The sequence below is a fragment of the Anarrhichthys ocellatus genome, unplaced genomic scaffold (assembly GCF_004355925.1).
Source record: "Anarrhichthys ocellatus isolate YVR2014 unplaced genomic scaffold, GSC_Weel_1.0 scaffold87, whole genome shotgun sequence".
NCBI lineage: Eukaryota > Metazoa > Chordata > Actinopteri > Perciformes > Anarhichadidae > Anarrhichthys > Anarrhichthys ocellatus.
This window is the reverse complement of record NW_022280117.1, coordinates 1,375,604-1,401,653: the sequence shown is the minus strand read 5'-3', so window position 1 is coordinate 1,401,653 and position 26,050 is coordinate 1,375,604. Positions and strand designations below refer to the sequence as shown.

Sequence of the window (26,050 nt, the reverse complement as noted above, 5' to 3'; positions counted from 1 at the left end):
CCCAGATCCTCCAGCAGAGACCGGTCCACTGTGACAGACCCAGATCCAGCTTCGGCTTGCAGTCGGATTTCCGGAGGAGGAGAGCTCAGCTCCCGGCAGCAACAGCATCTCCTCCTCCTCCTCCTCCTCCTCCTCCTCCTCCTCCTCCTCCTCCTCCTCCTCCTCCTCCTCCAGGAGCAGAGCTTCTCCTCTCTGCTCCTCCGGTCCCCAAAATGTCGAACTGTTCCTTTAATCTCAATGCAGCTTTCCGGTCAATCATGACCTAAATAAAGTCTTGTACTGTGAAGGCATTTTAAAATGTAATTAATACGAATATCCCGTATCAACTATATGCATATGATACTCACAGTGTGTAGTAAATAATCTGAATAGTTAATGTCTGTGCGCTCTCTCCCTAAATAGAAAATGTGTATTAATAAACTTCAGCTGCTGCAGTGAAGAGAAAACCTTCCCTGCGCTCACCTCTGCTCTCATGACGCACTCCTCCCTCCCTCTCTCTTCCTATTATGCTCTAGAGACACATTGCCGGGGGCAAAGAGACTTCATTTCCCATGGGGCATTACCGGCAACCTGACGTGCCCTTACTGTTTCCACGTTCAGCTCTTTTTCCGGAGCGCTGGAGGGAACTATTTTTCCACCGTGCGCTCCCACAAGGTCTGATTTAGCTCCGGTTCCTCTCAGAACATTTCAAATGTCTGCTCTGCTTTTCCTTTTTCTTCTTGCTCTGGTTTTTTTTTAGTCAGCCACCAAGAATGATTGAATTGCACTTTTATACCATAGCCTGGGTTTATTAATTTGATGTTTTGAAGACTTCTATGCCTTGGTACCAAAACAAGTGACTTAGGGAAAAGAAAAAACTCCAGCTAAATCCAGCTCTTCAGAGAATCATGTTCATGTTCCTCGCCGTTTTAATTTTGCATGCATCTAAAACATCAGATACGATAAAAAGCATCCCTCCGAGAGTGTCTGCGCGGTTAGAAATTGACATTTTCAAATGCTCTGCAGCCCAGCCCGCCTCAGTTTTCTTTGTTAACGCCAGTCGCCTGAGTTCAGAGAGGCAATCTGTGCCGGGGCAGAGAGGTTAAGCAGTAATTTAGTGGAATAACAAAAGCACAGCCATAAACGCTCAAACCCATTCTTTCTTCCCCCAGAAGCTCGGACGTTAAACCCCAAATGAACTGTCAGGCATAGACTGAGTGAGACTTATAAGCCACCTGCAGTATAATAGCACTTTTCTGGGGTGGAAGGAAATGCCTGAGTACGGGGAGGAGCTGCGTGCTGTGACTGTGGGTGATTCTGAAGGCGAAGACTCACCCGTGTTGTAGAAGAAGGAGTCTACAAAGGTGCAGTTTTTGAAGAAGGATCCTAAGGAGGAGACATCTTCAAAGTAGCAGTTGAGGAAAGAGGAGTCGATGAATGTGACCGCCTTGAACTTCATACCGATGAACCTGTGAAGAGAACAAGAGAAATATATTTATATATATAATCCAAAAATGAATCAATAAAGCAGGATTATATTTCTGACAGATAAAGGTGATGGCATTGAATTAAATGCTAAATAGATTAAAACGTTTTAAAAAAAGATCAAAATCTATGCAAATTACATGTTTTTTTTAACCACACATTCTTCTCCCTTGTCAAAACCTGGAGCTTACATTACCCACAATGCAACTCCAACGCCGATAGTTTTAAGCGTTTGATGCTAGCAGCAGCTAACGTAGCTCCAGCAGAGAAGAGCAGCTAGAAGTCTGGTTAGCTCACTTCTTACTAACAAAACACAAACACAGGACTTTCACCCAGGAGGCTGCTGTTTGTGTCCCGTGTGAAACCAAAAGTAAATGACTTACTTTAATTGAACTTAAATATATTTTAAAGGCAGGGTTGGTAATCTTGAGAAAGCAAGATGCTAGATTTGAAAAACCATCCAATTTATAACTGTTTCCAACTCTTTTCAAAGGAAAGCACGAGATCCAAAAGCTGCTAAATCTAGCAAGAAGGTTGGATGTAAGAACAAATTTGCAGTACTTGTACTTCACTTAAGTATTTACATTGTATGCTAATATACATTTGTGCCTCACAAATATTGCACATAATTCTACATTTATCAGACTTTATCTATAGTTACTTTACAGATAGATTTTACATACAAGACAAATGATCTTATTACCAAATATGATGCATCTTTCTATTCAACTATCGAACAGTATAAAAAGCCATCAGCACGTCTATGTTAGTACATCAGTGATAAGAAAACTGTAATATTTTATATAACGTAACATTGTACATTTCAAACTTTAAACGCAGGACTTTTACTTGTACCAGAGTAAAAATAGGTTCTTCCAACTTTACTTCACATAAGATTAGTGCGTCCATCCTGCAGCAGGTCGACAGTAATATGAGAGAGCTCACCAGACTGTAAGTGATCTAAATGATCTGCTGCTGTGCACGGCATCATGTCCTTAATTTAATTGCTTAATAAACAGAGAGGATGGAAAACAAAAACAGCGTATCTTCTCTCTGGCCTTTGTGTAAATCAGAACCAGGAGGAAACGGTGTGAGTGTGTCAGGGAGAGAGAGAGAGAGAGAGAGAGAGAGAGATAAGGCATTTCATTTCCTGGAGGTGGGGGAGATAAAGGCGGCAGAATAAATACTACCAGCAGTGGAGTGCTGTTTGCGGGAATGACGGATAGCACCGCTGTCCCACAACGGGACGAGAGGCTTTTAACCACAACACTGTGCCGAGGGAGGCTCACGGGTTCAGACCATTGCAGCGGCTTTTCTTAATCATGAATCCATTCGTCTGAAGGAGCCGGGCTCACTGGAGAATACTGAAATCCAAATCCAAATCTTTTTTACCTGTCATTTAGAAAGACCCCGTTTCTGTGGATCTGGTTCTCCAGGGTGAAGTTGAAGGTGAAGTCTTCGAGGCGTTCGTTGTTGTGGATCTTCACTCTGGAGGCGTACTCGTCGGCCTGGAGGTGCTTGATGACGTCGGGGAACCACACAGAGAGCCCGTAGTACCTGTAAACACACGCACACACACACTCCTAAATACGCGTATAGGCATCCAGAAGTTTGTGAAGGAACAAAAGGTCAATAAGTCAGATTTCTGCTGCTGTTTCCTCCTCTGAATATAACACGCAGTGTCTTACATACCTGAGGTGGTTTTGAGCAAAATATTTATAAAATATCATAATCATGAATTAGAAAAGGCTGAAGCTTATTGTTGCAGCACTAACAGTGAGTATTGTTCTTGTACAGCTTACTTCTGTCTATCTTTAATCTTAAAGGACTCGTCATTTGGGCTCAGACTTTCATTAAAGCAGCCAGCTGACAAAAAGTCACCTTCTGTCAAATAGTTCTCTCCGTCCAATCAAACCTGTCAACATTCATCAGGAGGATTTAAGTGAGAGAGCGTCTGCCTCAGTGCTGAGCACCTCGCCCAAACTGTTACTCAGCTGGAAAGTAACATCTATGGTGACACATATATACAGGTATATATATATATCATTATAAATATACATATAGCATCATTCAAGCATACAATCACAATATAGAGAAGTGTAGAAGATCTCTCACCCAAAGGACAGAGTGAACCAGACTACAGCCAGCTTGATGGTGTTGTCTTTCACCGGGTAGTTGAAGCATCTCATGAAAGTCAACCAGATCTGTAATAAAAGGGAAAATAGTTTTACTCAATTTAAATCTCGTGAAAGAAAGAAAGAAATCAGAACGAAACAAACCAGGACAGAATAAACAGGAAGCATACTCCTCTGAGCTCAGTCTTGATCTTGAAGAGGACCTTGAGAACCGGGTTGGCCGACTCGTTCTGCATCTCCACCAGGTCGTCCAGCTGCCTGGGGGTCTTGATCCGGTTCACCTGCAGGGGGAGAGACCGCTCTGTCACCCGCCGATGGCGTCACAAGCAGCAGCAACGATGATAAGTTGCGGAGGCCCGGCGTGTACTCACGGTGAAGACTCTCTCCGGCTCCCCGCGGGCTCGCATGTTGGTGTCGTGGATGTGTTTGAGCACCATCCAGGCCTCGTCGTGTTTACCCGTCTAAAGGGACAGTTAAGTCACATGATGTGTGAATACACATCAGGATCTCATTCGTCATTTGGTCAACCAAATGTTACATATTTATAGTAATTGCATGAGTCATATATGCTGCAAATGACATTAATGCTGGCACTGTGGTTAAACTGACAACATTATGGGCTTTACATTTTGACACAAAGCATGCCGAATTAGCCATTAGCAGATCCTGTTTGCAATGTAGCCATGCATGTAGAGACAGCTGAAGAGTAACTTAAACAAAAGATCCCTGTGTGCACAGTTACACTCAGGAACATTAGCATTAGCTCTAAAAACCGGCAGGTTTTATGTCACTCCAGAGGAGGACAGACTTTATTTGTTGTGTGAGCTCCGTGAAATTGAGACTGAGGTGCACCTTTTGTTTTACTGTCCTCTCTACGAGGACATAAGGGATGTCGTCTTTAGTAGAAATGAACTCCACTTATGTTGATTTCTTTGGGCTGGATGAGAAACTTGAGTCGTGCATCAGGGAAATAACCTTTTTTTGGAGCAGACTATATTTGCAAAGCCTGGGAGGGAGGGCAGAATATTATGTTTAGAATAAGCGGTGAAAAAATATGTTCTGTAGTTAAATGAAAGGTTTTGCAGCTGCAGCTGTGGTGTCTTATAAGAACCCACGAGGGTTGGGGATCGTATGTGCGTGACACAGAAATAAAGAAATCAATCGCTGAATAGAAAACTTAAGAATGTGATGACTCTGGAGAGTTCTGGAGTTATAAAAGAGCCGCTTTCTCACAGGATTTCTAAGCAGATTTATGGATGTTTATTCAAGATAAATTAGAGATAATGATGCGCTTAGGAAGCGCAAATCACACTGAATCTGAAATCATGTCCATGTCCACAGATTGTGTGCGTCACAGCTGCAGCTTGTTGGTGAGACGCTCTAATCAGCTGCCAAACTTTATCAAACCATGTTTCTAACTTTGCCGGCATGCACTTGTCCCTTTCACCTGAGTAAAAAGTTACTCCACAAAGGTTTTGACTCTCTCTCTCTCTCTCTCTCTCTCTCTCTCTCTCTCTCTCTCTCTCACCTCCAGGAAGAAGCGAGGACTCTCCGGCATAAAAGTGAGAGCCACCACTGCAGAGACACACGGCAGCGCACACACCACCACAAACACCCTCCAGCTGTGGAACTGGTAGGCCGAACCCATGCTGAAACTCCAGCCTGCACAGAGAAGCACAAAACACACACATTTATCTTTATTCTCATAACACGAACATAACACAAAACATAATGTCATCAGTAACATTTTTGGTTTCACACACAAACGCCGGTTTACTGGGTGAACATGCTGATGATCAATATGTGACAGAGCATCTTCAGCGTAAGTCTAAATTAATTTAATTTAAATTTAATTTCACACAGTGGAGTCTGTTTCATAGAATCAGCAACAAGAAAGTATGTTAGCGTGTGTGTGCGCGTGTGTGTGCGTGTGTGTGTGTGGCCTGTACCAGTACAAACCTCATTAGGGGGATTATAGCTTTAATGGACTGGAGGAGATGGCTGACTGATTCAGATACTCAGCAAGATTTATGTTCCTATTCTACAGTATGTGAGCACGGCTGAGACTCACACACACACACACTCACACACTCGTGCACTCACACACTGTCCTTGGCCATTGTTCAATGCTGTGACACACACACACACATTTTAAAGCATTGGTGTGTTAATGAAAACACAGAAAGGCAAACTGGCAAATCACACTGACACTGCGACACACACACACACACACACACACACACACACATAATAAAATATATAAAACACAGGCTGCGATCTTTATTTTTAACCGTTCTTTTACCGTATCACATTCTTAACACCTTAAGAAAGAGAGAATGACACACACACACATACACACACACACACACACACACACACAGAGTTATCTGGCCTTTGTCCACCAATCGATGCAGAGAGCACTGCGGAGGAACCTGCTGCCCACACACCGCTGCGTCTCGGAGGAAAAAGAACATGTTGAAACACTGACGTCTAATCAATTGGCCTCAATTATGAGACGCAGCCGGCACTCGAACGCTCACTCGCCTGAGTAAAGTTCTTACTGTGAAGGAAAGAAAACACTGTTTTTGTGCTATGACAGCCGACATGCATCTCACGTTTTAATGGTTTTGTTCATCGTCTGCGATACGAAATTTTCAACATAGTCAAAAAAAATCAAAAGTGTCGTGGTCATAGTTTTAAAAGCCTAGTCACCGCAGGCTGCTGACAGCAGTAGTTTGTACCAGCGTCTGCTTCATCTTCGTCTCCTGAGCAGAGAGCTTCAGAGCGAACAGAAGCTGCTCTGTTCCCATCACAGGGAGGTCATTTTGAGGCAAAGTCTACAGCCTGACGCATTCTCATTCTGCATTGCTCGCTGTACAATGACGCTGCAGAAAAGAACTATGATGCAAGTCCACTCTGAAACCAGACCTTTTTGACAGTGGACCAGAAGGTCGATTTATTTAATGAAGACAATGTGAGTTTGTTTGGCTGCACTGTAAACAGATACACCAGCTGCTATATTCCTGCTCAATAAGTGTTTGCAGTCCACAGGATTCTGGGACATGTAGTATTTCTGTCTGCCTTCAACCTGCATTCTCTCTAGTGTCCACCAGGGGGCGACTCTGGTTGACTCTACTTCTCTCTTGATTTATTACCTCAGTAAACATTGTAAACATGAGTTTATGGTCTCAATCTCTAGTTTCAAGTCTTCTTCAATACAGCATGATGTTCATTTAGTACATTATGGTCCATTTAGAGTCAAACAGACCATAAAGCAGGGGATGCTTTAGGGGCGGGGCTACACGGTGATTGACAGGTCGCCATCAGAGCTGTATACAGGTGATGTCACGACGACTACGTCCATTTCTTTTATACAGTCTATATGGTCATATTTTATGGTGGACAAGACTCCCCTGAAGCTTATGTATTGCTATTTTGAGTGCATAAGTGCATTCACACTGCCAAGAATGGCAAAAGAAAGTATACTATGAGTGCCAAGAACGTGAATTCATAGCAGTCAAAAAGCTGAGTGTGGACGCTGGACACTTCTCACCCTCAGTGGTCACCATCGTGGCTACGTAACGGGAGAGAAGGGACCACCCAACCTGGTAAAAAGTGGTGGAGAAGGTGGCGTATTTCCTAAATAACAGTATATTTACATCTGCATTCAATTTTAATACAAATGTCAAGTGAGCAACAAAGCAGATATTTTGGCTGCTGACAAATGCTGGTGCTGATGCTCCGCCCGGTTGATTTCGAAGAAGAAAAAGAAGAAGAAATGGTAATGGCTGTTCTCTCCATTTCCGAGAACAGCCGTGTTTGAAGGAAGTGTACACAGTGTACTACAAGAGTACTAAGAGAAGTAGCCGAACTGAAATAGCACAGATGTTTCCTCCTGCAGAGAGTGTGATGTTCTCTCTCTGGGTCATGACTTTATTCTAGATAAGGAACTTAATTAACTTGCATTATAGAGTCACACACTCCTGATGATGAACACAGCCCTGAAAAAAAAGGCAAACAAAGAAACCCTTCCTCTTCACTCATCCTCTCCTTCACACTTTCCTCCCTCCCTCCCTCCCTCCTTCCCTCCCTCCCTCTCTCTTTGCTCTGCTGTGTCCCCTCACCTTTCGATTATCCCCGACACCGGCCACATAAATCACCCCCACCTCTCCTTCCCGCTTGTCCTCCTAATCTCTTCCTCTGTTCCTCTTTCCTCGTCCCCTACACACCAGATTGATTTCATTTCACTCATTTTGTTCTCATCCTCTGACACACACCTCCTCCCTTTCTCTGTTCATCCTCCCTCGCTACGACCTTTTATGTTTTCCTCCTCGTGAATCTAGTTTTACCTCCGACATTTTCACATAAAATACCATGAGATGAACACTGGCTGTGGACCTCATGTGAAGATTAAAGTCCTGTTTTGGTTTAAAAAAAAACACACAAAAATGAAAAGCGACATCTGATAGCTTGCCTCCCCCACCCATCGAATTCAAAAGGCCTTCATATTCACTGTGTAGGCCGACATGTGCTTTGTTGCTGCTATTGTCGGAGCCTCCACCTACACTGCCACCTGCTTTGTGTTCCTGTGCACCCTGGAGGGCCTTTTCTAAATCAAGCCCCACGATTCTGAAAATGTGTTTGCGATGCAACCTGCATCCATCGTGCTGCGACTGCGTGTGCATCCGTACAGCAGGGAGCACCATAGAGACAGAAGAGCCACATCGCCGAGTCAAACTTTACTGCCATCTCTATTGGCGGTAATGTTTTGAACTAGTGATGCGGAGCTGAAAGTTAAGGTACATTGAGGCTCAACCTTTTCTGCGGCGTGATGCCGCCTCACTGTGGCCAATCAAATACATGCAAGAGCACGAGATCAAGTGTTTCGTTGACATTCTCACTCCAGACTCATCAAACACCGACGTTTGGTCAGTGTCTCTAGACGCTTCGAACTGTGACGCTCTAGTTTCCCCTCTAGCGTCAGTTTACAATAAACTTTCAAAGGAAACACACAGTTTCAGCTCGTTGCATGAATACAGTCTGTGGATATGCCGATGGGACGTTTCCAGTAATGATATCGATACCAGTGATTCATCAGTAAGCTGTGAGTTTCACCGTGTGGAATTGACTGCGGTTATTGTATTTATTTTATTATTTTACCATGTAGAGCAAACTTCAGGCTTCTCTCCAAGTCTCCAAACTTTAAGACCATTTGATGAGATGAGGAGTAAATCACAGCAACACTGATGAATAAAGTCTCGAATGACTCAAAGAGTGCTGTTCTGTTGGCGCTCACGTCAGCGTGGCATTATCGTGACTCATGCGTTGGGTCGGAGTTGTCGCTCACCATAGTGTGGGATGATGGCCCAGGCCATGGCCGAGGCGTAAATTCCTCCGATCATCCAGAACATGCACAGCCAGCTCAGATGCTCTCCTCTCTTCTCCCGAGCCAACACCTCCGCGAAGTAGGAGAATACGATCGGCACCGCTCCGCCGATCCTGCAAAACAAAACGGTTTGCTGTCATGAGCTATGAATGCTCGTCGTAATTACATTAATGTGTGTGTGTGTGTGTGTGTGACAAATATTTATGGGGATGCAAAACAGACTCATGGTTACAGAAAATCATTTGTAACTTTGATGAAATGTGTGAACTCATTATCTGATGTGACGAAGCGTTGCACAGAACTATCACTCACTTTGATCGTCAAGGAGAAACAGGATTTTAAACTTTTTTATCAAATCTTTTCCTTACATAACTTAGAGAGTGACTTTGTCTCGGTCAGCAGGCGGCCATGTGTGAACTAATATCAGCAGAAGCAATTTTGAATCATGTCACAGGAAAGATCCCTGAACGAGGAAGCACCTTCAGCTCGACTTTCGTTTGAACGAAAATCTAGTTTTCGTCAACAACGAAAATATAAAAAAAGAGTGAAAAAAACAAACCGGTGAGTGATTGCATAAAACGAGATCAATGAGGAGCTGGACCCCAGAGAAGTGGTGAATCAAAGAGGATGTTTCATGTGCGCAGCAGACAGAGAGATTCTGTGTAATTTGCTTTTATTAAAGAGACTCTGGAGATCATTCAGCATCATAAAACAATACGTTGCTGTGTTCAGTTTGACACAATTAACTCTATTTAAAATATATAGATTTCATATATAATATAGGTATTCTAAGAATGGAAATTTTAACATACATATGACCTGTGATAACCTGTCCTTACTTTTTACAACAAAGTTGCTGTAAACTTAATTTACATTTTATTTGTACAAGTTCATTTAACAGGGACCTTGTATAATAAACATACACCTGAATAATGCTCAACCCCCGTCGCTCAAACGCACAGATGTTCATTTACTGTTTTCTGCAGACGTTTTGTTTTGTTGCTGTGTTCCACCCCTCCCCCCCATCCCCCCTCCACACACACACACACACACACACACACACACACACACACACACACACGCACACACTCAGGCCGTTAGAATAACCTCCTGTTGTGTGCTTTGACTTTGGAGGAAGGGAGACGGCAATGTGCAAGAGATGAGAACTCACCCGAATCCGGACACCATGCGGCAGACGAGGAACATACTGTAGCCTTGGACGAAGGAGGACAGGAAGGCGAAGAAGCCGTTGACAGACAGGGATATCAGCAGGCACTGTTTACGCCCCACCCTGTCTGACAGGCCGCCCCAAAAGAAGGCGCCAAACATCATCCCCAGATACACGACGCTACCTGGAAACAGAGAGAGAGAGGAAACAATCTCAACCGTCGGGAGTCAAATGGTGCATTCCACTTTGTTCACCAGCTAGCTGTGGACTTTGTGTGTCTGGTACTTGGTGCCGAGCAGGTCGTTGTTGGTGCACAGTGGATTTATCAGAGATTATTTCCTGAAAATGGCTGCCTGCCTAGAAACAAGACTGATGAGATCAAACAGTAGAGTTAAGAGAAGAGGCGCATGGAACAAAGCCGGGTGATAACACTCTTTATCATCAATTCTTTAGTGCGCTGTATTCGGTAATTGTGTTGTTTCAGAGCAGGTGCTGAGGATCAATTCAGAAGAGCCAGTTTCCTCCAAACTTTTACATTTCTGCAGAATAAAGCTAACGTAGCGTAGCACAGGCACCGTGATACAGTTGCACACTATAGAAAGGCTACATCACACATTAATTAAACACATTTGTGGAGTTAGATTGGTCTGACTCCTGGCAGCACTGCCGGTATTCATGGTCTAGGATTGCATTAGTCTTGGACACACACACACACACACACACACACAGCCAAACATCGGCTGAAGCATTAAGTGGTGCTTTCCAAGTGCATCAGTGGAGTAACAGCTCAGACGGAAATTGTTTGTTATTTCCCAGCCATCGACGGAACACTGAGGACCACATAAAACGTACGTCTGTGGCAGAGCTGGGATCGATAAGTTGAGCTTGGAGCACAACAACACAGTAGATCAACTGTATACTCTGAGTGGACGGAAGATGGAGCTTTACTCTACTTTACTGTAATCATGATACTGGGTTAGCAGGGTCAGTGTCTGGTTGCAAGCATTGTTGATCCACATTGCGTGATGAAACTATAGAGTGTAAGGATTAGGTTACACATGCTAATGTGCACAGGCTGTAACGTGCTTCAATAGAGGCTTTATTTTACATGAGTTGTGTTTGCATTTCATTTATCTTATATTAGGGCCCTCTGAAATCTGTTTTTATTGTCTCCCAAGTGCTTCAATACAGTCATAAAACAAAACATGCTGGAGTGCATAGGGCCCTATACTCTGCATTAATTGATATGTCTTTAGTATCTGCAGTCTGTTAACAGAATGTGATTCACGGGGCGCCGTATAAATAGCACGCCGCTTTCAAAGACGCAAGTTCTGATATTGGGAGCATTTCAATTGCCCCTCCAGGGCTCTAAACATGGTGACGCCTCAGCCGACGGCTCGTAGCTAGAGGTAAATTAGATGTAAGTGCCGACAGAGCTAAAAGTGTTTACCTTGAGGGCGAACCGGAGGGAGGTCCCTCATGGTTGGGCCTACAATATGTACGTAAACAACGTAACATAAGTACAGAAAACACGACACAAACGTCACTAATGTAACATCCAAATAAGTAATAACACTTTTGGTTTCACACGGGACACGAACGCTGGTCTCCTCAGTGAAAGTCCTGTGTTTGTTTGACCCATCCACATCCTGCCCAGCTCCGCCCACCATCAGTAGTCTTCCTCACTGTTTATATATCACTTGCTCTTCCTCACTTGCTCTGAGCTTCACTCATTAATCTACGTCGAGAGCTCTGAGCAGAGCACGTTCACTCGGCTGGGTTTACGTTGCAGCAAATGTTGTGAAATGACTCAAGAGGTGGCCGTGTCTTTCAAAGGTCATTTGGTGGAACCAGGCTGAAACCTCTCTTGCGGTATAATGAAGATTTGACTCTCTGAAACGACTATCTGGTGATTTAAAGTGACGGTGGAGGGAACAGCAGTTTGTTGCAGCTTTGCTTTTAAAGTCCAGGCATTCGTCTCCGGCTGCTGATGCTTCTTTTACGCAGGAAGTCGGGGGTCGTTTCTCTTCCTGTCCCCGGCAACGTGCAGCATAAAGGAGGGGCTGGTGGAGAAGGGAGGGGGGTTGTCAGGCCGGTAAATAATCCACTTTACTCTCTACGTGCTAATAAAAATGCTAATGCGTTTTGGAGGGGGGAGATGTTTGACGAGGAAGCACCAGAAAGAACGCAGATGGGGAAAAGGAAGACTTTTCTTTCTTCCTCTTTCTTTTTTTCTTCTCCTCCCCTCCGTGTTTGAGGTGATGGAACAGATACGCTGAAGGTAGAAGGTCTTATCAGGCTGCGCAGACATGATGCTGAGAGCAAGTGATTCATTACAGGTGACAGCCACTGGATCTATCTGTGCACAGCTGCTGCAGGGAAGGCTCTCCTTTTGGTAGCAGGATATAAAGAGCAAGCTCCACCATACGGCTGGTTTACATATATCAAAGTGAATATCAAAACGGCTGCATTCTGCACAAACTGGTGACATCCTTTGATCGGTGTAAACAATGCATCAAGATGCTATGTGGTAGCAACGGCTCATTTGTTTTATGGCTCCCCTTTTCACTGGGTTTGTATGTGTAATGAAGGGGGAGGGTAGTGTGGGGGGGGGGTGATGAGGCATCTGAGATGCATTATGGATCTTTGTGAGATTGGATTTGTGATTTTTCCACAGGGTTCAAACTCAGGTCAGACCTTCAAACCTCCACTAGCCTCGTGACTGCAGGGCTTTTAATGTAAATAAGAGAGGGCCAGTAGAAAGCAGTGGTTCAACTGTTTGGTCTCATGCAGCACACGTACCTGAATATCTTCTGTCCACCACCACAATTAAAAACATTAAACTTAAAGTTAAGTAATCAACCTCAAAACAATTGCATCTTTACTTAAAAGCTCCAATCGAGGGACGTTCCTCCCACCATGTCTTCACACTGTGTAGTGAATTCAATGACCGCGACGTGGTGTCCAAGTCGGCCAACGTAACATGAAGATTATAAGATAGCAGTGCCTTTTTTGGACGGTCTCTCAGAGTTTCAGCAGTTTGGTTAAATTGTGTTAGTTAGTAGTTGGCTTTTGGTTTTAATAACTGAAGACTGTATATGTAGATAGTATGGATCCAGTAATAAAGGGTCAAATGCTGCCCCCTATTACACATTCCACCTTTAAACACCTTTAAAATCCGTCCAGCAGAAATACTCTGGTTTGATGCCACGACTTAACTCTCAGTAAAGTTGTACTGAGCTCACCTGAGATTCAGCGTTAATCTTTTTCTTAAGCAGAAGCTACCAGTGGGCAATGTTTCTGCTCTTTGTACCGGTACACTGTGCAGCTTTTCTGCATCCAGAGGGATCAGCTAACTCTTAATTAGTCCAGCAGTCTCCATGCATGCTACCCCCCCGGTCCTCTCTATAGTAATTAACTCTTATGTTCAAGTGTAATTCTCTCTTGATGAATTTCTGTTCTGTTTTCTCTCCACGCCGCCGTGCAGCGTCCAGGCACGGATGAGAGGAGACAGACAGCCGTCTGTAGAATCAAGCGCTAATGTCCTCAGAGGGAAACTTCAGGACATCATGTGAGAGCTGCAGGAGCTCAACAGATGAGGGGATTTCCCAGAGGACGCCGTGTGATTGGCAGGTGGGTTACAGCAGGGAGTGAGAGCAGACCCCCGGGAGCACGGCACATTCCTTGGGTATTAATTACATCGACACCTGCTGATTTGTTTTCCAAATGGTGGCGTTCACTGACTGAAGTACATGTTGACAATACAAGAACAAATTATAACGTCACAAAACATGTGTGATACACTCAGTTGCACACATTTGGACCACAAAGACCAGCCAGGCTGGATGGAATCCACTATCATGGAGGCAAAAAGATTCATTGTCCAAACAGCAGATCAGGACGAGTTCAGGATCAGTCAGCAATTTAGAGACGTATTATACAAACGAATGCAACTTATATCTGGAGGAATTTTATTTTTGTGTTTTTATTTTTGTTTTAAATGTAATAAAATCGACAGCTGACAAAGACCAGAATTATTGAAACTTTTCAAGTGGGAGTGATTTTGTACATCAGCAGAAAACACGTCCAAGCTGCTTTGGAGTTAGTTTCCTGCAGCAGCAGCATTTATCTTCACACGTACCATGAAGAAGGAAGAGAACAGGAAAATCACAAAAATGTTGCAGCGAACACGCATCTAAGAAAAGATGACAATGGTCGAGATGAACTGTCGTCAGGATGTTAGCGTTTTCAAAGCTAGCACGAGCCGGCTAATGCCACCTAAACATGGCATCAACATACAGTTTATTTAATAATTCATTGTGTGTATTATGTTCAAACTGAGACACTTAAGATTTCACTTCATAGATACTTGTTTTCTCTCAGATAACAGTAAAGATATTGATCCCTTAGTAGCCTACTGTGTAAGTCGAGCACAGATGCAACAATTTACTAATGATTTCTTTCCGCCACTTCTGATGATTTATCAGGTGAGTTGATCAGTCACTAAGTCTCCTAAATACTTTCCTTAAAAAGTTGTGATCACGAGCCGACAGAATGAATTCGGCTTCTTGTTCCCGTCGCACACTAATCAACTAGAAACACAGAACAACTCAATCATTGACCTTTTTACGGTGAATCCATGCTTCACGGTGACCTCTCTGCCTGGACAGCGAGCGGGTGAATAGATGCTGGTGCTTTGTTGTGAAGGAGAAAGAGGAGAGAAAAGGGACTGAAGAGGTGGAAGTGATTGTTGTTGTCCCTGGATTTGTTAATTAGCTAATGTCAGGCTGCAGAAGAGCCTTTCTATTACAACATCGGCTGTCGATGGTGCTCGTGATTGCACTCGAGAAGCAACCGCAACACACAAAGCAAAACAAAAAGAAGATTGCCATCGATTACCGAGCACTCGAGGTCTTCACTCTCGCACGTTTTTTAACCGAGCAGCCCCAAGATGCTAACTGTGGTGCAGGAAAACAGCAGCAGACAACATAAAGCCTTTTATGGTGGAAGGGAAAAGAGAGAGCGGGGAGGTGAGTGATAGGAGGTGAGTATAAAAAGCAGCTCTCCCTCTCTTTCTCGGGGGAGCTACGTGAGCCAGTCTACCGTGGCTGAACTGCAGCGAAGCACAATGCTGCAGAGATTAACTCCAGTTCCTATATCTTCAGATCGCCTGCACGGCTGTGAGACACACAGAGAGTGTAAGAGAGGGATTACAGCAGGAGGGTAACAGCGAGGACAGACGAGGGGAGGAGAGAAGAAGAAAAACAGACCTGGAACATCCCGTATCTGCATAACATCTCACCTTTTCTATACATTAAAGGGAAAGATATGTGGGGGGGGATGGGGCAGTATTTGGAGTAGATTATGGAGAGGAATACTAGAGATGCATGATAATGAAGGAAGAAAACATGAAAATCATGTCCAGTAAATATGTTAATGTCAAAGCATCATATTGCAGCATTTTAGTTCCTTTTTAAGAGATGAAGTGGGATATTTGTCCCTTTTATTTGGAGTCATGTATTGTAGTATAAATGCAGTAATTGAAAGTAACTAAGTACATATACTCAAGTGCTGTACTGAAGTACAATTTTGATAAACTCCCCTACATTAATTTGACACTACTAGTTACTTTTTACATAAAAAAACGTGTGCTTATATATGATATGATGCAGTACTATACTGCTTCCCTACCCAGTAGTACACAAAGTTAAAGTTGCCTCTACATTGATGAACCACAACATTGCAATGGTCGTACACAAATTCATTAGTAATATGAACAAAATATTGTTATTTCATAATAATATATAACTTTTAAAATGAGCCAGTCTGCAAAGTGAGTACTTTTACTTCCGATACTTAAAGTACATTTTGCTGATAATACTTCTACTTTACTTGAGAAACATTTTGAATGCAGGACTCTGAAGAAGACTTGAAACTAGAGATTGAGACCATAAACTCATGTTTACAATGTTTACTGAGGTAATAAATCAAGAGAGAAGTAGAGTCATTTTCTCATAGACTTCTATACAACCAGAGGAGTCGCCCCCTGGTGGACACTAGAGAGAATACAGGTCTAAGACGCTTCACTTTCCAGACCCGGAGGTTGCTGCGTGGTATATATTTACATTTCCTCTTTACAAAAGCTCTAAAAAATGCTTTCAAAACGATTCGTGTAAATGTTCATGGTTGATGCATTTTAAAATATGCTCCAATTCCCCCAAATTATTTCAGATTAAAGGGTCAGTAAGCTTCAAACTAAGTGTTTGTCGGACCCCCCCACACACAAGAACACTTCCCGGCTGTAGTCCTCACCTCAGACTGTTTTAGCCTCGCGTGGATGGAAAACCCCGTCCTTCCTGATCAATATCTATTCATGTATAAATTGTTGATGTAACACAGAGAACATGATCCAGCCGAAGTAAGCCTCCTCCACCAGACTGCTACTCAGTCTGCTGCAGCTGGTTGTATTCCCATGAATATTATACTGTACTTCCATTATTTGCAATCATTTAATGTGGATGAATTATGCAAAGCCCCTTAATGCTCAAACATTACATCATGCTGTGTAATTCGAGCTAAATATTGTGCTGTAATCACATTTGACTGTGCTGGATGATCTCTGTATCGTTCTCTTTATTTTATTATTTCTCTCGTGAGTCTTTGTTCCAGCCAGATGTTCCACTGAAGAGGCTCTTATTGATCACTAATAGAGTCTCTGACCTTCACGGAGGAAAAAAACACCAATCAGTTATATTACGGAACCAAGGTGAGCGTCTGTGGCCCTGATTTTAGTGGTGTGTCCCGCACTTATCGGCGGCGGAGCCCCTCGATGAAAGAAACCGCTCTGATTGGCTGTTCAGCATAAGCAAATCAGAGCATGAGTTTATGGTCTCAATCTCTAGTTTCAAGTCTTCTTCAATACAGCATGATGTTCATTTAGTACATTATGGTCCATTTAGAGTCAAACAGACCATAAAGCAGGGGATGCTTTAGGGCGGGGCTACACAGTGATTGACAGGTTGCTGCCGCTACCAGAGCCGTATACGGCGTCTCTACGTCACGCCTCCACAGTTCAAATATGATAACTTCCGTTCACTGGTTTCAAAGAGCCAAGATGACGACGGCCGTATCGTCATATCATTTAATTTACTCGTCATTTTTCGTGCATTTGCCTCCAAAGTTTAGCAACTCGTATCAATTTACGCTAGTTACATGCACACAGTCTGTTCAAAATAAACTTCCACCTTCACAGGAAACAACTTAATTCGGTTTATACAAGAGAAATACTTCGTTAAGTTTAGGTTCTCGTCTCCTGGGTGAACGATGTGTGTTTATTGGCCCCATCCAGCTGCTCTGTGTGGGCTTTTGCAGTCTTTACACCTCCTTGTTCATGATTACGTGAAAAACATACAAAATGATTTTGTGGGATTTTCACACGTTTAAGTGCAACTGTTTGTCCAAGACACAGGCGACATGGAGGCGACGCAACACTCAGCTCTTTGATGTCGGTTCAGTGTTTCTGAGTCTTAAACACATTCACAAGTGAGCACACACACACGCACACACACCCTTTACTTATGCGGTGTGTGTGAGTGAGCTGGTAAAATGACTCATTCTTGCTATTCTCTCCCTCCTGTCTCCCACTGAGAGATGAGTCAGAATACGGGTGAAATCTGGATGAATAATGAACCATCCTACTCCCAAAAAATGTAAATGGTAGGCTTTCTCTTTTGGGTTATAAAACCACGCAGACGTATTGTGAAAAGACAGAAAATAAAGGTGATCTTTATTTGGGAATGGTAAATGACTAAAAGCATATCTGTTTTTTCAAAGCTTTTAGGTTTAAAGTGTTTGGTAAACAGGTAAGAAACTTATTTCAGAATCATTGTTATTACTGTCTTATATTATTCCCTTTTTATTTTCTTATCTTGTATGCTTTCATAGATGTAATATTTTCTTATCTATTATGTTTTATTTTGTAGGATCTTGGACTCTTTCTTTGCTTTTCATTTTAAAGCACATTGAGTATGAAGTGTGCTCTATAAATAAACTTGACGAATGCTTTAATGTTACACTAAACATAGACACACATACAGTATATTAAGAAACACGTCCGGTAGCTATTTTTGGTATTAGAGAGACAAATAATGAAGCTAAATCGCACATGCAGACACATCAGTGGCACACAAACACACAACCTTCCCTCGTAGTGTGGGAGAGATCCATCTACACCTCCTACTCATGCATCCCAATACCTGGTGCCATGACAACCCTCTGGTGAGCTCCTAAAGCAGCGACATTACAGTCGCACGTGTCTCCATGTGCAGCGCTGCATGCCGGGAACAACACGCATCATGAGGAGGTTGCTGAAGCACCCAACCTGTAACTTTACGTGTTTGTTTTAGGATGTTTTATTTAGGACATCCCTGTTGATGTTGAGTGATTCAAGCTTTCACTCAGATAATACATATACACACTGGCTGTAACCTGCTTCCTCTTTCCATCACTGAATACAGGGAATGATGATTTCCACGACTTTGTGTTTGGTTGTCACTTTAAGTCTGTTTTTTTACTTTTACTTTAAATTTGAGGCTGTCGGATGCCACTGAAAACTTGATCCAAAATCTTATTTCTCTATAACATTAGATATATATGACTAAATAAGCAACAATCAAAGAAAAAAGTATTCAGTTTCAGGCTTTAAAAACCTCAGCCAATCAGCATCATCGGGACTTTGATTGACACAGTGGTCAACACGAGCAAACAGCCCAACAGCTGTCATCTAGTCGGCCATCTTTACTCCTTGTTTTGTGCCAATTAGCAAATGTTAGCATGCTAACGTGCTAAACTTAACTAATGAACACGGTAAACGTTACACCTGCTTAACATCAGCACATTAGCATTGTTACTGAGAGCATGTTAGCATCCAGATATTAGCATCACAGCCTCACAGAGCTGAACTATATGACATCACCTTTTTACAACCGAGCCTCAACCTTCTCAAACCAACGAGAAAAGCACAAACACAAATCTCTCATGTGAAATAAACAACACTGTTCTAGGGTCATCACTCATATTAAGAAGCTGATTGAAAAAACAGGTGTTTTAAAGAATAACAACACCACGATGGAAAGCAGTGTTTCTCCACCATCTGTGCTGTGTTGCACCTGTAACCACGCCCCACAGTGATGTCAGGGTGCACTGGAGTACACGTCTACGTCACTGCAGCAAAAGCAAGATTCTTAAAGGTGAGACTCTGTGTACGAATACAAACAACTCAGGAAAGTGTCCGACTGTAATTGCAAATGCTTACCGAGCCATCCGGCACCAGAGTTGGGGACACACATGTCCGTCTCGGCGCTGGGCAGGACGAAGCCCACCACGAACACCTCCACGCCGTCCGACATGAGCGCCAGCCCGAGGACGAAGAACAGCTGCCACTGGAATCTCCCGTGGCCACACTCCTGCATGATCAGCTCGTACTGCTGGGCGAGCTCCTCCTCGTCCGACTGTCTCTCATTTTCCAGGTCCTTGCGGCTCTTCAGGCTGTCGGAAACCAGCTGGCCCAGCGCCACCTGACCGTCCCGCGGCTTCCCGTCGTTGTGGGCCGGCACGCCTTGGTACTCCCCCTCGTAGATCTCGTCTTCGTCGTCGTGGCCCTCGGTGGCGTCGCTCGAGGCCGCGTCCTCGTCGTCGTTAGCTGCGTTGTCGGCGTAGTGACCGTCTTGCTGACCGTACGTGTTGCGGTTGTTCTCTTCTTCGTCCTCGTTCTGGAAGCGGTTGTAGCTGCGATGGGTCGAGTATTCGTCTGAGGCCCGGTCGACGGCTTTGCTTAAATTCTTGGCAGCGTGCCTCTTTGCTTCTTTAGCAATGTCCTTGGCCCCTTTAGCCAAGGCAGTCCTGTTGTTATGTGTTTCATCCATCTTGGAACGGGGAAATTTGGCACTAAAAGTCTTTTAGTTCAAATCTATTGAGATTTATTCCACCGGTTGCCACAAAGGTAAGGTGCCTTTCTTTTTCTTTCTTTCTGGTCTTCTAGTATCAGACTCAAAGCAGTTTATTAATGCAGAAAAGTCAGTCAGTTGCCAGAACAGTAATGATTAAGTAACGATGTCTAATTCCATTGGATGGGAGCAGCCAGACAGCGCTGAAATGAAGACAGTTGATCTGAAATCGGAAAAGATCCTCCGCCCTGTCAGAGCTCAGCACAAGAGACCACCATCCTGAGGGGACAGAACGAGAAAAGAAAGTTTAGTTTGATTAACAGCTGTCACAAATACTCGCCTTGGCACACTGAAAAGAACTTCAAAAGAGCATTTCGACACCAAGGCAGCCAGACTGAAGCTGATGCAAAGTGCAATCTACTACTGAAGTGGAAATGCTTTACTAAAGAGGGTTCAAACTAAAGAGAAAGATTCATTGAAAACAAACTAGTCTTCCAGTATTTTGTTTAGATTGAAATTTGTATATATTACAGACACCAATAATAATGATGCAATGCAATTAATACAAGCTACAGCCTCCAAAAAGAGATGAATAAGCACATCTTTGACACATTGCCAAAGTAAAACACCTAATATGATGAGATTCACAAGGGTTAGATTTAATGCAGGGATCTTATGTGTGCATCTGGTTGTACCTAATAAACTACATGTTGTGTTGCCTTTTTAGAAGAAGGGGTGCAGTTGTGTGTAGAACTGAACTAAGTTGATATCCTTTATCACCCACATGTATCACACATTCAGAAATGTGTCCGTTGTAACCATGTTTTCCTTCAGAGATGTTTCATTTCTGGATCGTGTTTCTGTGCTGGGACGACATGTCAGGACTCTCTCTACTGTGGCACTGGCATGGCCTCTCAGAAGACCTGTCAACACGTCAGGTCCACGTCTGTCTACCACGCTGCAGCCAGCGGTCACCAGGCAGCTGCAGGAGAAACGGCAGCGAGCTTTGGGTCCTCACAATACACTCCAAAGCCCTTTAGCAGCACTGTTATTGACAGCTCTATTACAGAGCATGGACAGAACAAAAGCACACAAATACAACATGCTAAAGACATGTGGAGAAGGGTTTTCAAGGCCATTTGACTGGAAATTCTAAAACACGCAAATTTATTTCAGCTAATGTAAAATCCTTTGATTAATGCAAATGAACAAAAACAGATAAAACAGTTGTAAAAGCAATGTTCAAAAGTGTCTTCTCTCTAGTCGATCGCTTCACATCAGTTTCAGGAGTCTCACACTTAGAACTTGCCTCCAAATTGTTTATCAATAATTAAAAACGCTGAAAGTAATATTTTTGGATCACTTTTTTAAAATAAACGTTCACAGGAAACGTGCAGTTTCCGCTCGTCATATGCAAACAGTTTCCTTACAAAATAACATTTTTAAATACTTACTTTTAATTTTACTTACACGGCAAAAGTAGTAGTTTAGATTTAAGCAATATAAGTACTTGGTTAGGTTTAGGAAAAGATACTGGTTTGGGTTAAAATAAGTAATTTTGTTGCGTAACAAAACTAAGGTAAACTAAGTCAGCAATGACTTGGTTTCACACTCGACACGAACCATGATCTCCCAGGTGAAAGTCCTGTGTTGGTACGAATACACAAATAATAAATATAAATGTAAGTATCGCATCAGTTTTTGTATCGGGGGTATCCATTATTAAAAGACTTGGATTGGAAACTGGGCCAAAAAAACTTGGTGCAAATGAACATTATGTCTTCACTGTTTAATGCATCTCGTTGTTGATATCAGGGAGCACAGCAGTCAGTGGCATCTGCTGATCAAAACCACTCACACAAATATCAGACAACCAGAAACAGAAATGATATCAGTGAAATGATTCAAACACAGACGACTCAGCTCAGTGGTTTCTGGTTGCAGTTAGCCGGTATTCTGCGTAATCTGCTATTTGCTGTATTTGTATCTGCAGTCCGTGGAGTGGAAAGCACACACTGAAGTGTTGAGACTGGGTGAGTCTCCAAATAGACCGTGGCAGGTTGATGCATGGTGTTTCTGCACACCTTTGCTCTGCTGGATGAGATAAAACATCAGCCGGGATCTGTCATTTGCACGTAAGCATCGGGGCTCCACAGCGACGTAAAGCTGCCCGACAGATTTTGGTGCAATGCAGCAATGAAATGAAGTAGGAAATGTGTTCTAGCTAACTTTGTGCACGGTCCGATGATGAGACACTGACTCCCCCCGGCCATGGAAGTGTCTGAAAAATCTTACCACCCTTTGGCTTCAGGAGAGTGAATAAAAAGACCGGCTGCCGTCGGGGTTTACGCTGCATCATTTCCCACTTCGGTTTGGTTGAAGCATGAAGGCAAAAGTGAGTCTTTTAACGGGTTTTGTAAGTCGGTATTTGAGTGAAATGAGTGCTGATTGAGCGGTCAGATGTTTATTTCTTACTTGGCTTCCTCACCAAGTGTACTGATAAAGGCAGTCAGTGATAAATATATGAAACTGTTCTCACCGGAAAAAGAACAAAAGGCTATTCGTTGCATTGACTTAATATGTTGAGTTAGATGATTAGCTTAGCTTAGCATAAAGACTGGACGTAGGGGGGAAAAGCTAGCCTGGCTCTCTCCAAGTTATTAAATGTAACTATTTATTGACGAATAATTAACCGTCAGAACACTCAGCACTAACACACAGTGTTAGTAAACATACATATATTTCAACTTTAGGAGCGAGCTAAGCTGCTTTACCCTAAAGCATCCCCTGCTTTATGGTCTGTTTGACTCTAAATGGACCATAATGTACTAAATGAACATCATGCTGTATTGAAGAAGACTTGAAACTAGAGATTGAGACCATAAACTCATGTTTACAATGTTTACTGAGGTAATAAATCAAGAGAGAAGTAGAGTCATTTTCTCATAGACTTCTATACAACCAGAGGAGTCGCCCCCTGGTGGTCATTATAGAGAATACAGGTTCAAGGCATTTCAGCATTGGCATTTATGGAAAATAAACTTTTAAAAAGAAGCAACACGACACAAAGACACAACAATGCTGGTTACCCTAAAGCCAGAACATTAAAGGAATATGCATGTTCGAAGCACAGTCCTCTTTCCAAACCTCCCTGAACTCATTCCTTCTCCAGCTGAGCGCTTTGACGTCTGGAGACTAAAGGTCGAACTCTGTGATAAACCTCATGATATGCTCCGAGAGTTTCTGCACCGCATGGTGGAGAAGAAAATAGCCAATCAACTCGCTGCACTGTAACACGGAGAGAACTTTTTATAATAGAGGGGAAACGAATAATGGTGCATAACAGGCAGCCAGGTCTGTGTGTCATCCCTGGTCTCACCTCCTCCATGCTTGTTTCCCCTCTATGACTGTCAATCTCTCGCCACTTCTTCCTTCTCTCTCTCTCTCTCTCTCTCTCTCTCTCTCTCTCTCTCTCTCTTTTCATGCTCTCATCTCTCTTATCCGACTGCGACAGGAATTTCAAAGTCAGCGTCTTGATGGCAACGTAGACAAAATGAGCGATATGCCTCTTCTGTTGACATTTCATTATTCATGATAAGCTAACTGCTCTCCTCCTTATGCAAATGTCCATTAATGCTGACATTTAGAAGTCTTTCCATTCCCTTTGAGCCACAGAGATCAGTCTTTAATATCTAAATGTCCAGCCCCTCTTTCAAGCAACCTATAGCCAACACATTCTGCTGATGTAAGAGATATGCTTACACAAGAAGCTGCCACATTTCAACCCCCAACCTTGGCCTGCCCCCCCTCCCCATAAACAGGCAAGCTAATATCATTCATGGCCGCTTTTATTTCCTTTTTTTGATGGCGACTCCCCTCCCCTTCTGCTGTGATGCTGTGATTGGGGTTATTATAACGGCACCCTTATGATGTGATTTTTGCAATCAGCGAAAAAGTCCTGCAAGCTCTGAATCAGCAGTCCACGGAGGGAGAGGGGAAATCATTTCCTCGCAGTCGTGCTGTCATGGCCCGCTGACGCCATCCAGCCACGTTCATTAATCACTCACGCAAACGCACACACAAAACACACGCACGCACGCATACAGTAGATGCACGCTCGCACTGTGCATCGCACTGTGCATGATGTTTTCTGCAGGACATTCCAACAAACTTCCTCTGAACATATTGTGTTTTCAAAGAAGGGAAAAGAAATACGAACACGTGAGTTACACACAGAGAGAGAGAGTATGTGAATGTGAGTGGTGTGTGCAGAGCCCTACAGGCCTTCTGTAGTGCCCACAGATGGCTGCAGTGGGCAGTCACTAAATGCACATCGTGAGAATAAAAGTACACGCCAAGCTCAGCAGATGCCGCACAAGTGAGGTTTAGGTTTAGACAGAAATAACGCAGGACTTCCTACAGCTTAATATGCAATGTGAGTTCTGTCCTAAATGACCAGTTTTAGTGCTGTGTACACCTGACTAGAAACATAGAAACCCTTTTTATTGTCATACATATACATGAAACTTGACTCCTGCATTTGACCCATCCCTGTATATAGGGAGCAGTAGGCTGCCAATGAAAGGCGCCCGGGGAGCCAGGGGTTCAGTGTCTTGCTCAGGGACACTACGAAAAGAACGGGAATGGTGTTTGTATAAATACACTTAGAAACAGCGTTGAATACAAAGGTGAAAGGTCACAATCTGCATTAAGTCGCGGGACAAATGACTGCAGTAGTGACAGGTATTCATCGTCTCCAGCTCCGATCAGCCGTGATGCAAACATGACACTCAGGTGGACGCGTTCATTTCCACCACTTTTCCAGCGCGATGCTCTGGCTGCTATGAAAAAATGTTTGTCGTCTCAGCCACAAATTCTGCGTCTCCATCAAAGCAGCGCTCAAATATTGTTCCAAATTAGTCGCCAACGAGCTTCAAAGAAAGAGAAAAGTCACAGATATTAAAAAAAGAAGTAACCAATGTGACACAGCAGAAAAAGAAAAGAAATGCATACCCGCCTACTGGCAAAAGGGATGTTTATCACCCATTTTAGCAGGTTTTCCAGCATTAAAAAAACCTGCACATACAAGCTCATTTTGTGGGGGAAAGGGTTTTAGATAGAGGCTACCATGCCATGTTGAAATAGGGTTGAATAGAGTTTTAATATATTGCAAATGTTGGTTTTTATCCGCAAAAGCCCCTTCGTAGATCTACCAGCCGAACAAACCAGCCGAACAAACCTCTGATCTGTGACGCATGTGTCTGCAGCCTGTGTAAGTCAATGGCAAATCAGGGTCAGTGGACTGAAACACAGCAGGTACAGTGTTTGTAGTTATGTTAAGAGAAAAACTTCACATAAAAATCTGGATTTCAATGTTAAGCTTCACTGTGGGCAAACAGGTTTTCATCCCAAGTCGACTGCAGATTCATGTGAGATCACGAGCTTTAAAGAACTACAGAAAGTAAATGAAAGAAATAACATTTTCCACACAATGTGAACTAATCAGTGAAGAGTCGGTGAAAACACAGAGTGACGTCTTTTTAAAACTCACTGCAGGTCTGCAGACTTTGTAAGCAAACTTTGATTTAATTAATACCCAAATATCTACAAATGAACTTTTCAGGAAACACCTTGTTCTGCTTTCCAAAACAAGGGGGGGGGCAGACTGATGAAGAAGCACTTTAAAAGCACGCAGCCTCAAGAGGCTGTTGAAGCAGCAGCAATGAAGCATTCAAGTGATGAACACTCACACACACACACACACACACACACACACTACGTTATACAGCAGCATCATGGCTCGGAGCTCAGACATCCACTGAGCACAAACACATGAATTCATAAATTCACAAATGCACTGCTGCAAAGGGAACTGTCAAACGACGCTGCGCTTTATTTGGGTTCTCCTCCTGATGTTCACACACACACACACACACACACACACACACACACA

General features: G+C 43.3%; 1 protein-coding gene across 2 annotated transcripts in view; it reads right to left on the bottom strand.

The window, feature by feature from the left end:
• The window catches only part of LOC116398661 (synaptic vesicle glycoprotein 2C-like), a 33,853-nt gene that overhangs the window by 5,523 nt on the left and 2,280 nt on the right, over positions 1 to 26,050 (bottom strand). The window contains exons 2-11 of one of the 2 annotated variants that reach the window (XM_031875156.1): positions 20,882 to 21,079; positions 19,467 to 20,376; positions 10,157 to 10,337; positions 8,947 to 9,098; positions 5,128 to 5,261; positions 3,971 to 4,060; positions 3,770 to 3,880; positions 3,580 to 3,668; positions 2,857 to 3,021; positions 1,315 to 1,448 (exon numbers count right to left, since the gene is read on the bottom strand). In XM_031875156.1, the coding sequence (XP_031731016.1) occupies positions 1,315 to 1,448; positions 2,857 to 3,021; positions 3,580 to 3,668; positions 3,770 to 3,880; positions 3,971 to 4,060; positions 5,128 to 5,261; positions 8,947 to 9,098; positions 10,157 to 10,337; positions 19,467 to 20,076 (1,666 nt within the window). In that variant the 5' untranslated portion in view covers positions 20,077 to 20,376; positions 20,882 to 21,079. The remainder of the gene's footprint in view (positions 1 to 1,314; positions 1,449 to 2,856; positions 3,022 to 3,579; positions 3,669 to 3,769; positions 3,881 to 3,970; positions 4,061 to 5,127; positions 5,262 to 8,946; positions 9,099 to 10,156; positions 10,338 to 19,466; positions 20,377 to 20,881; positions 21,080 to 26,050) is intronic. The other variant, XM_031875155.1, reaches the window with a different exon arrangement.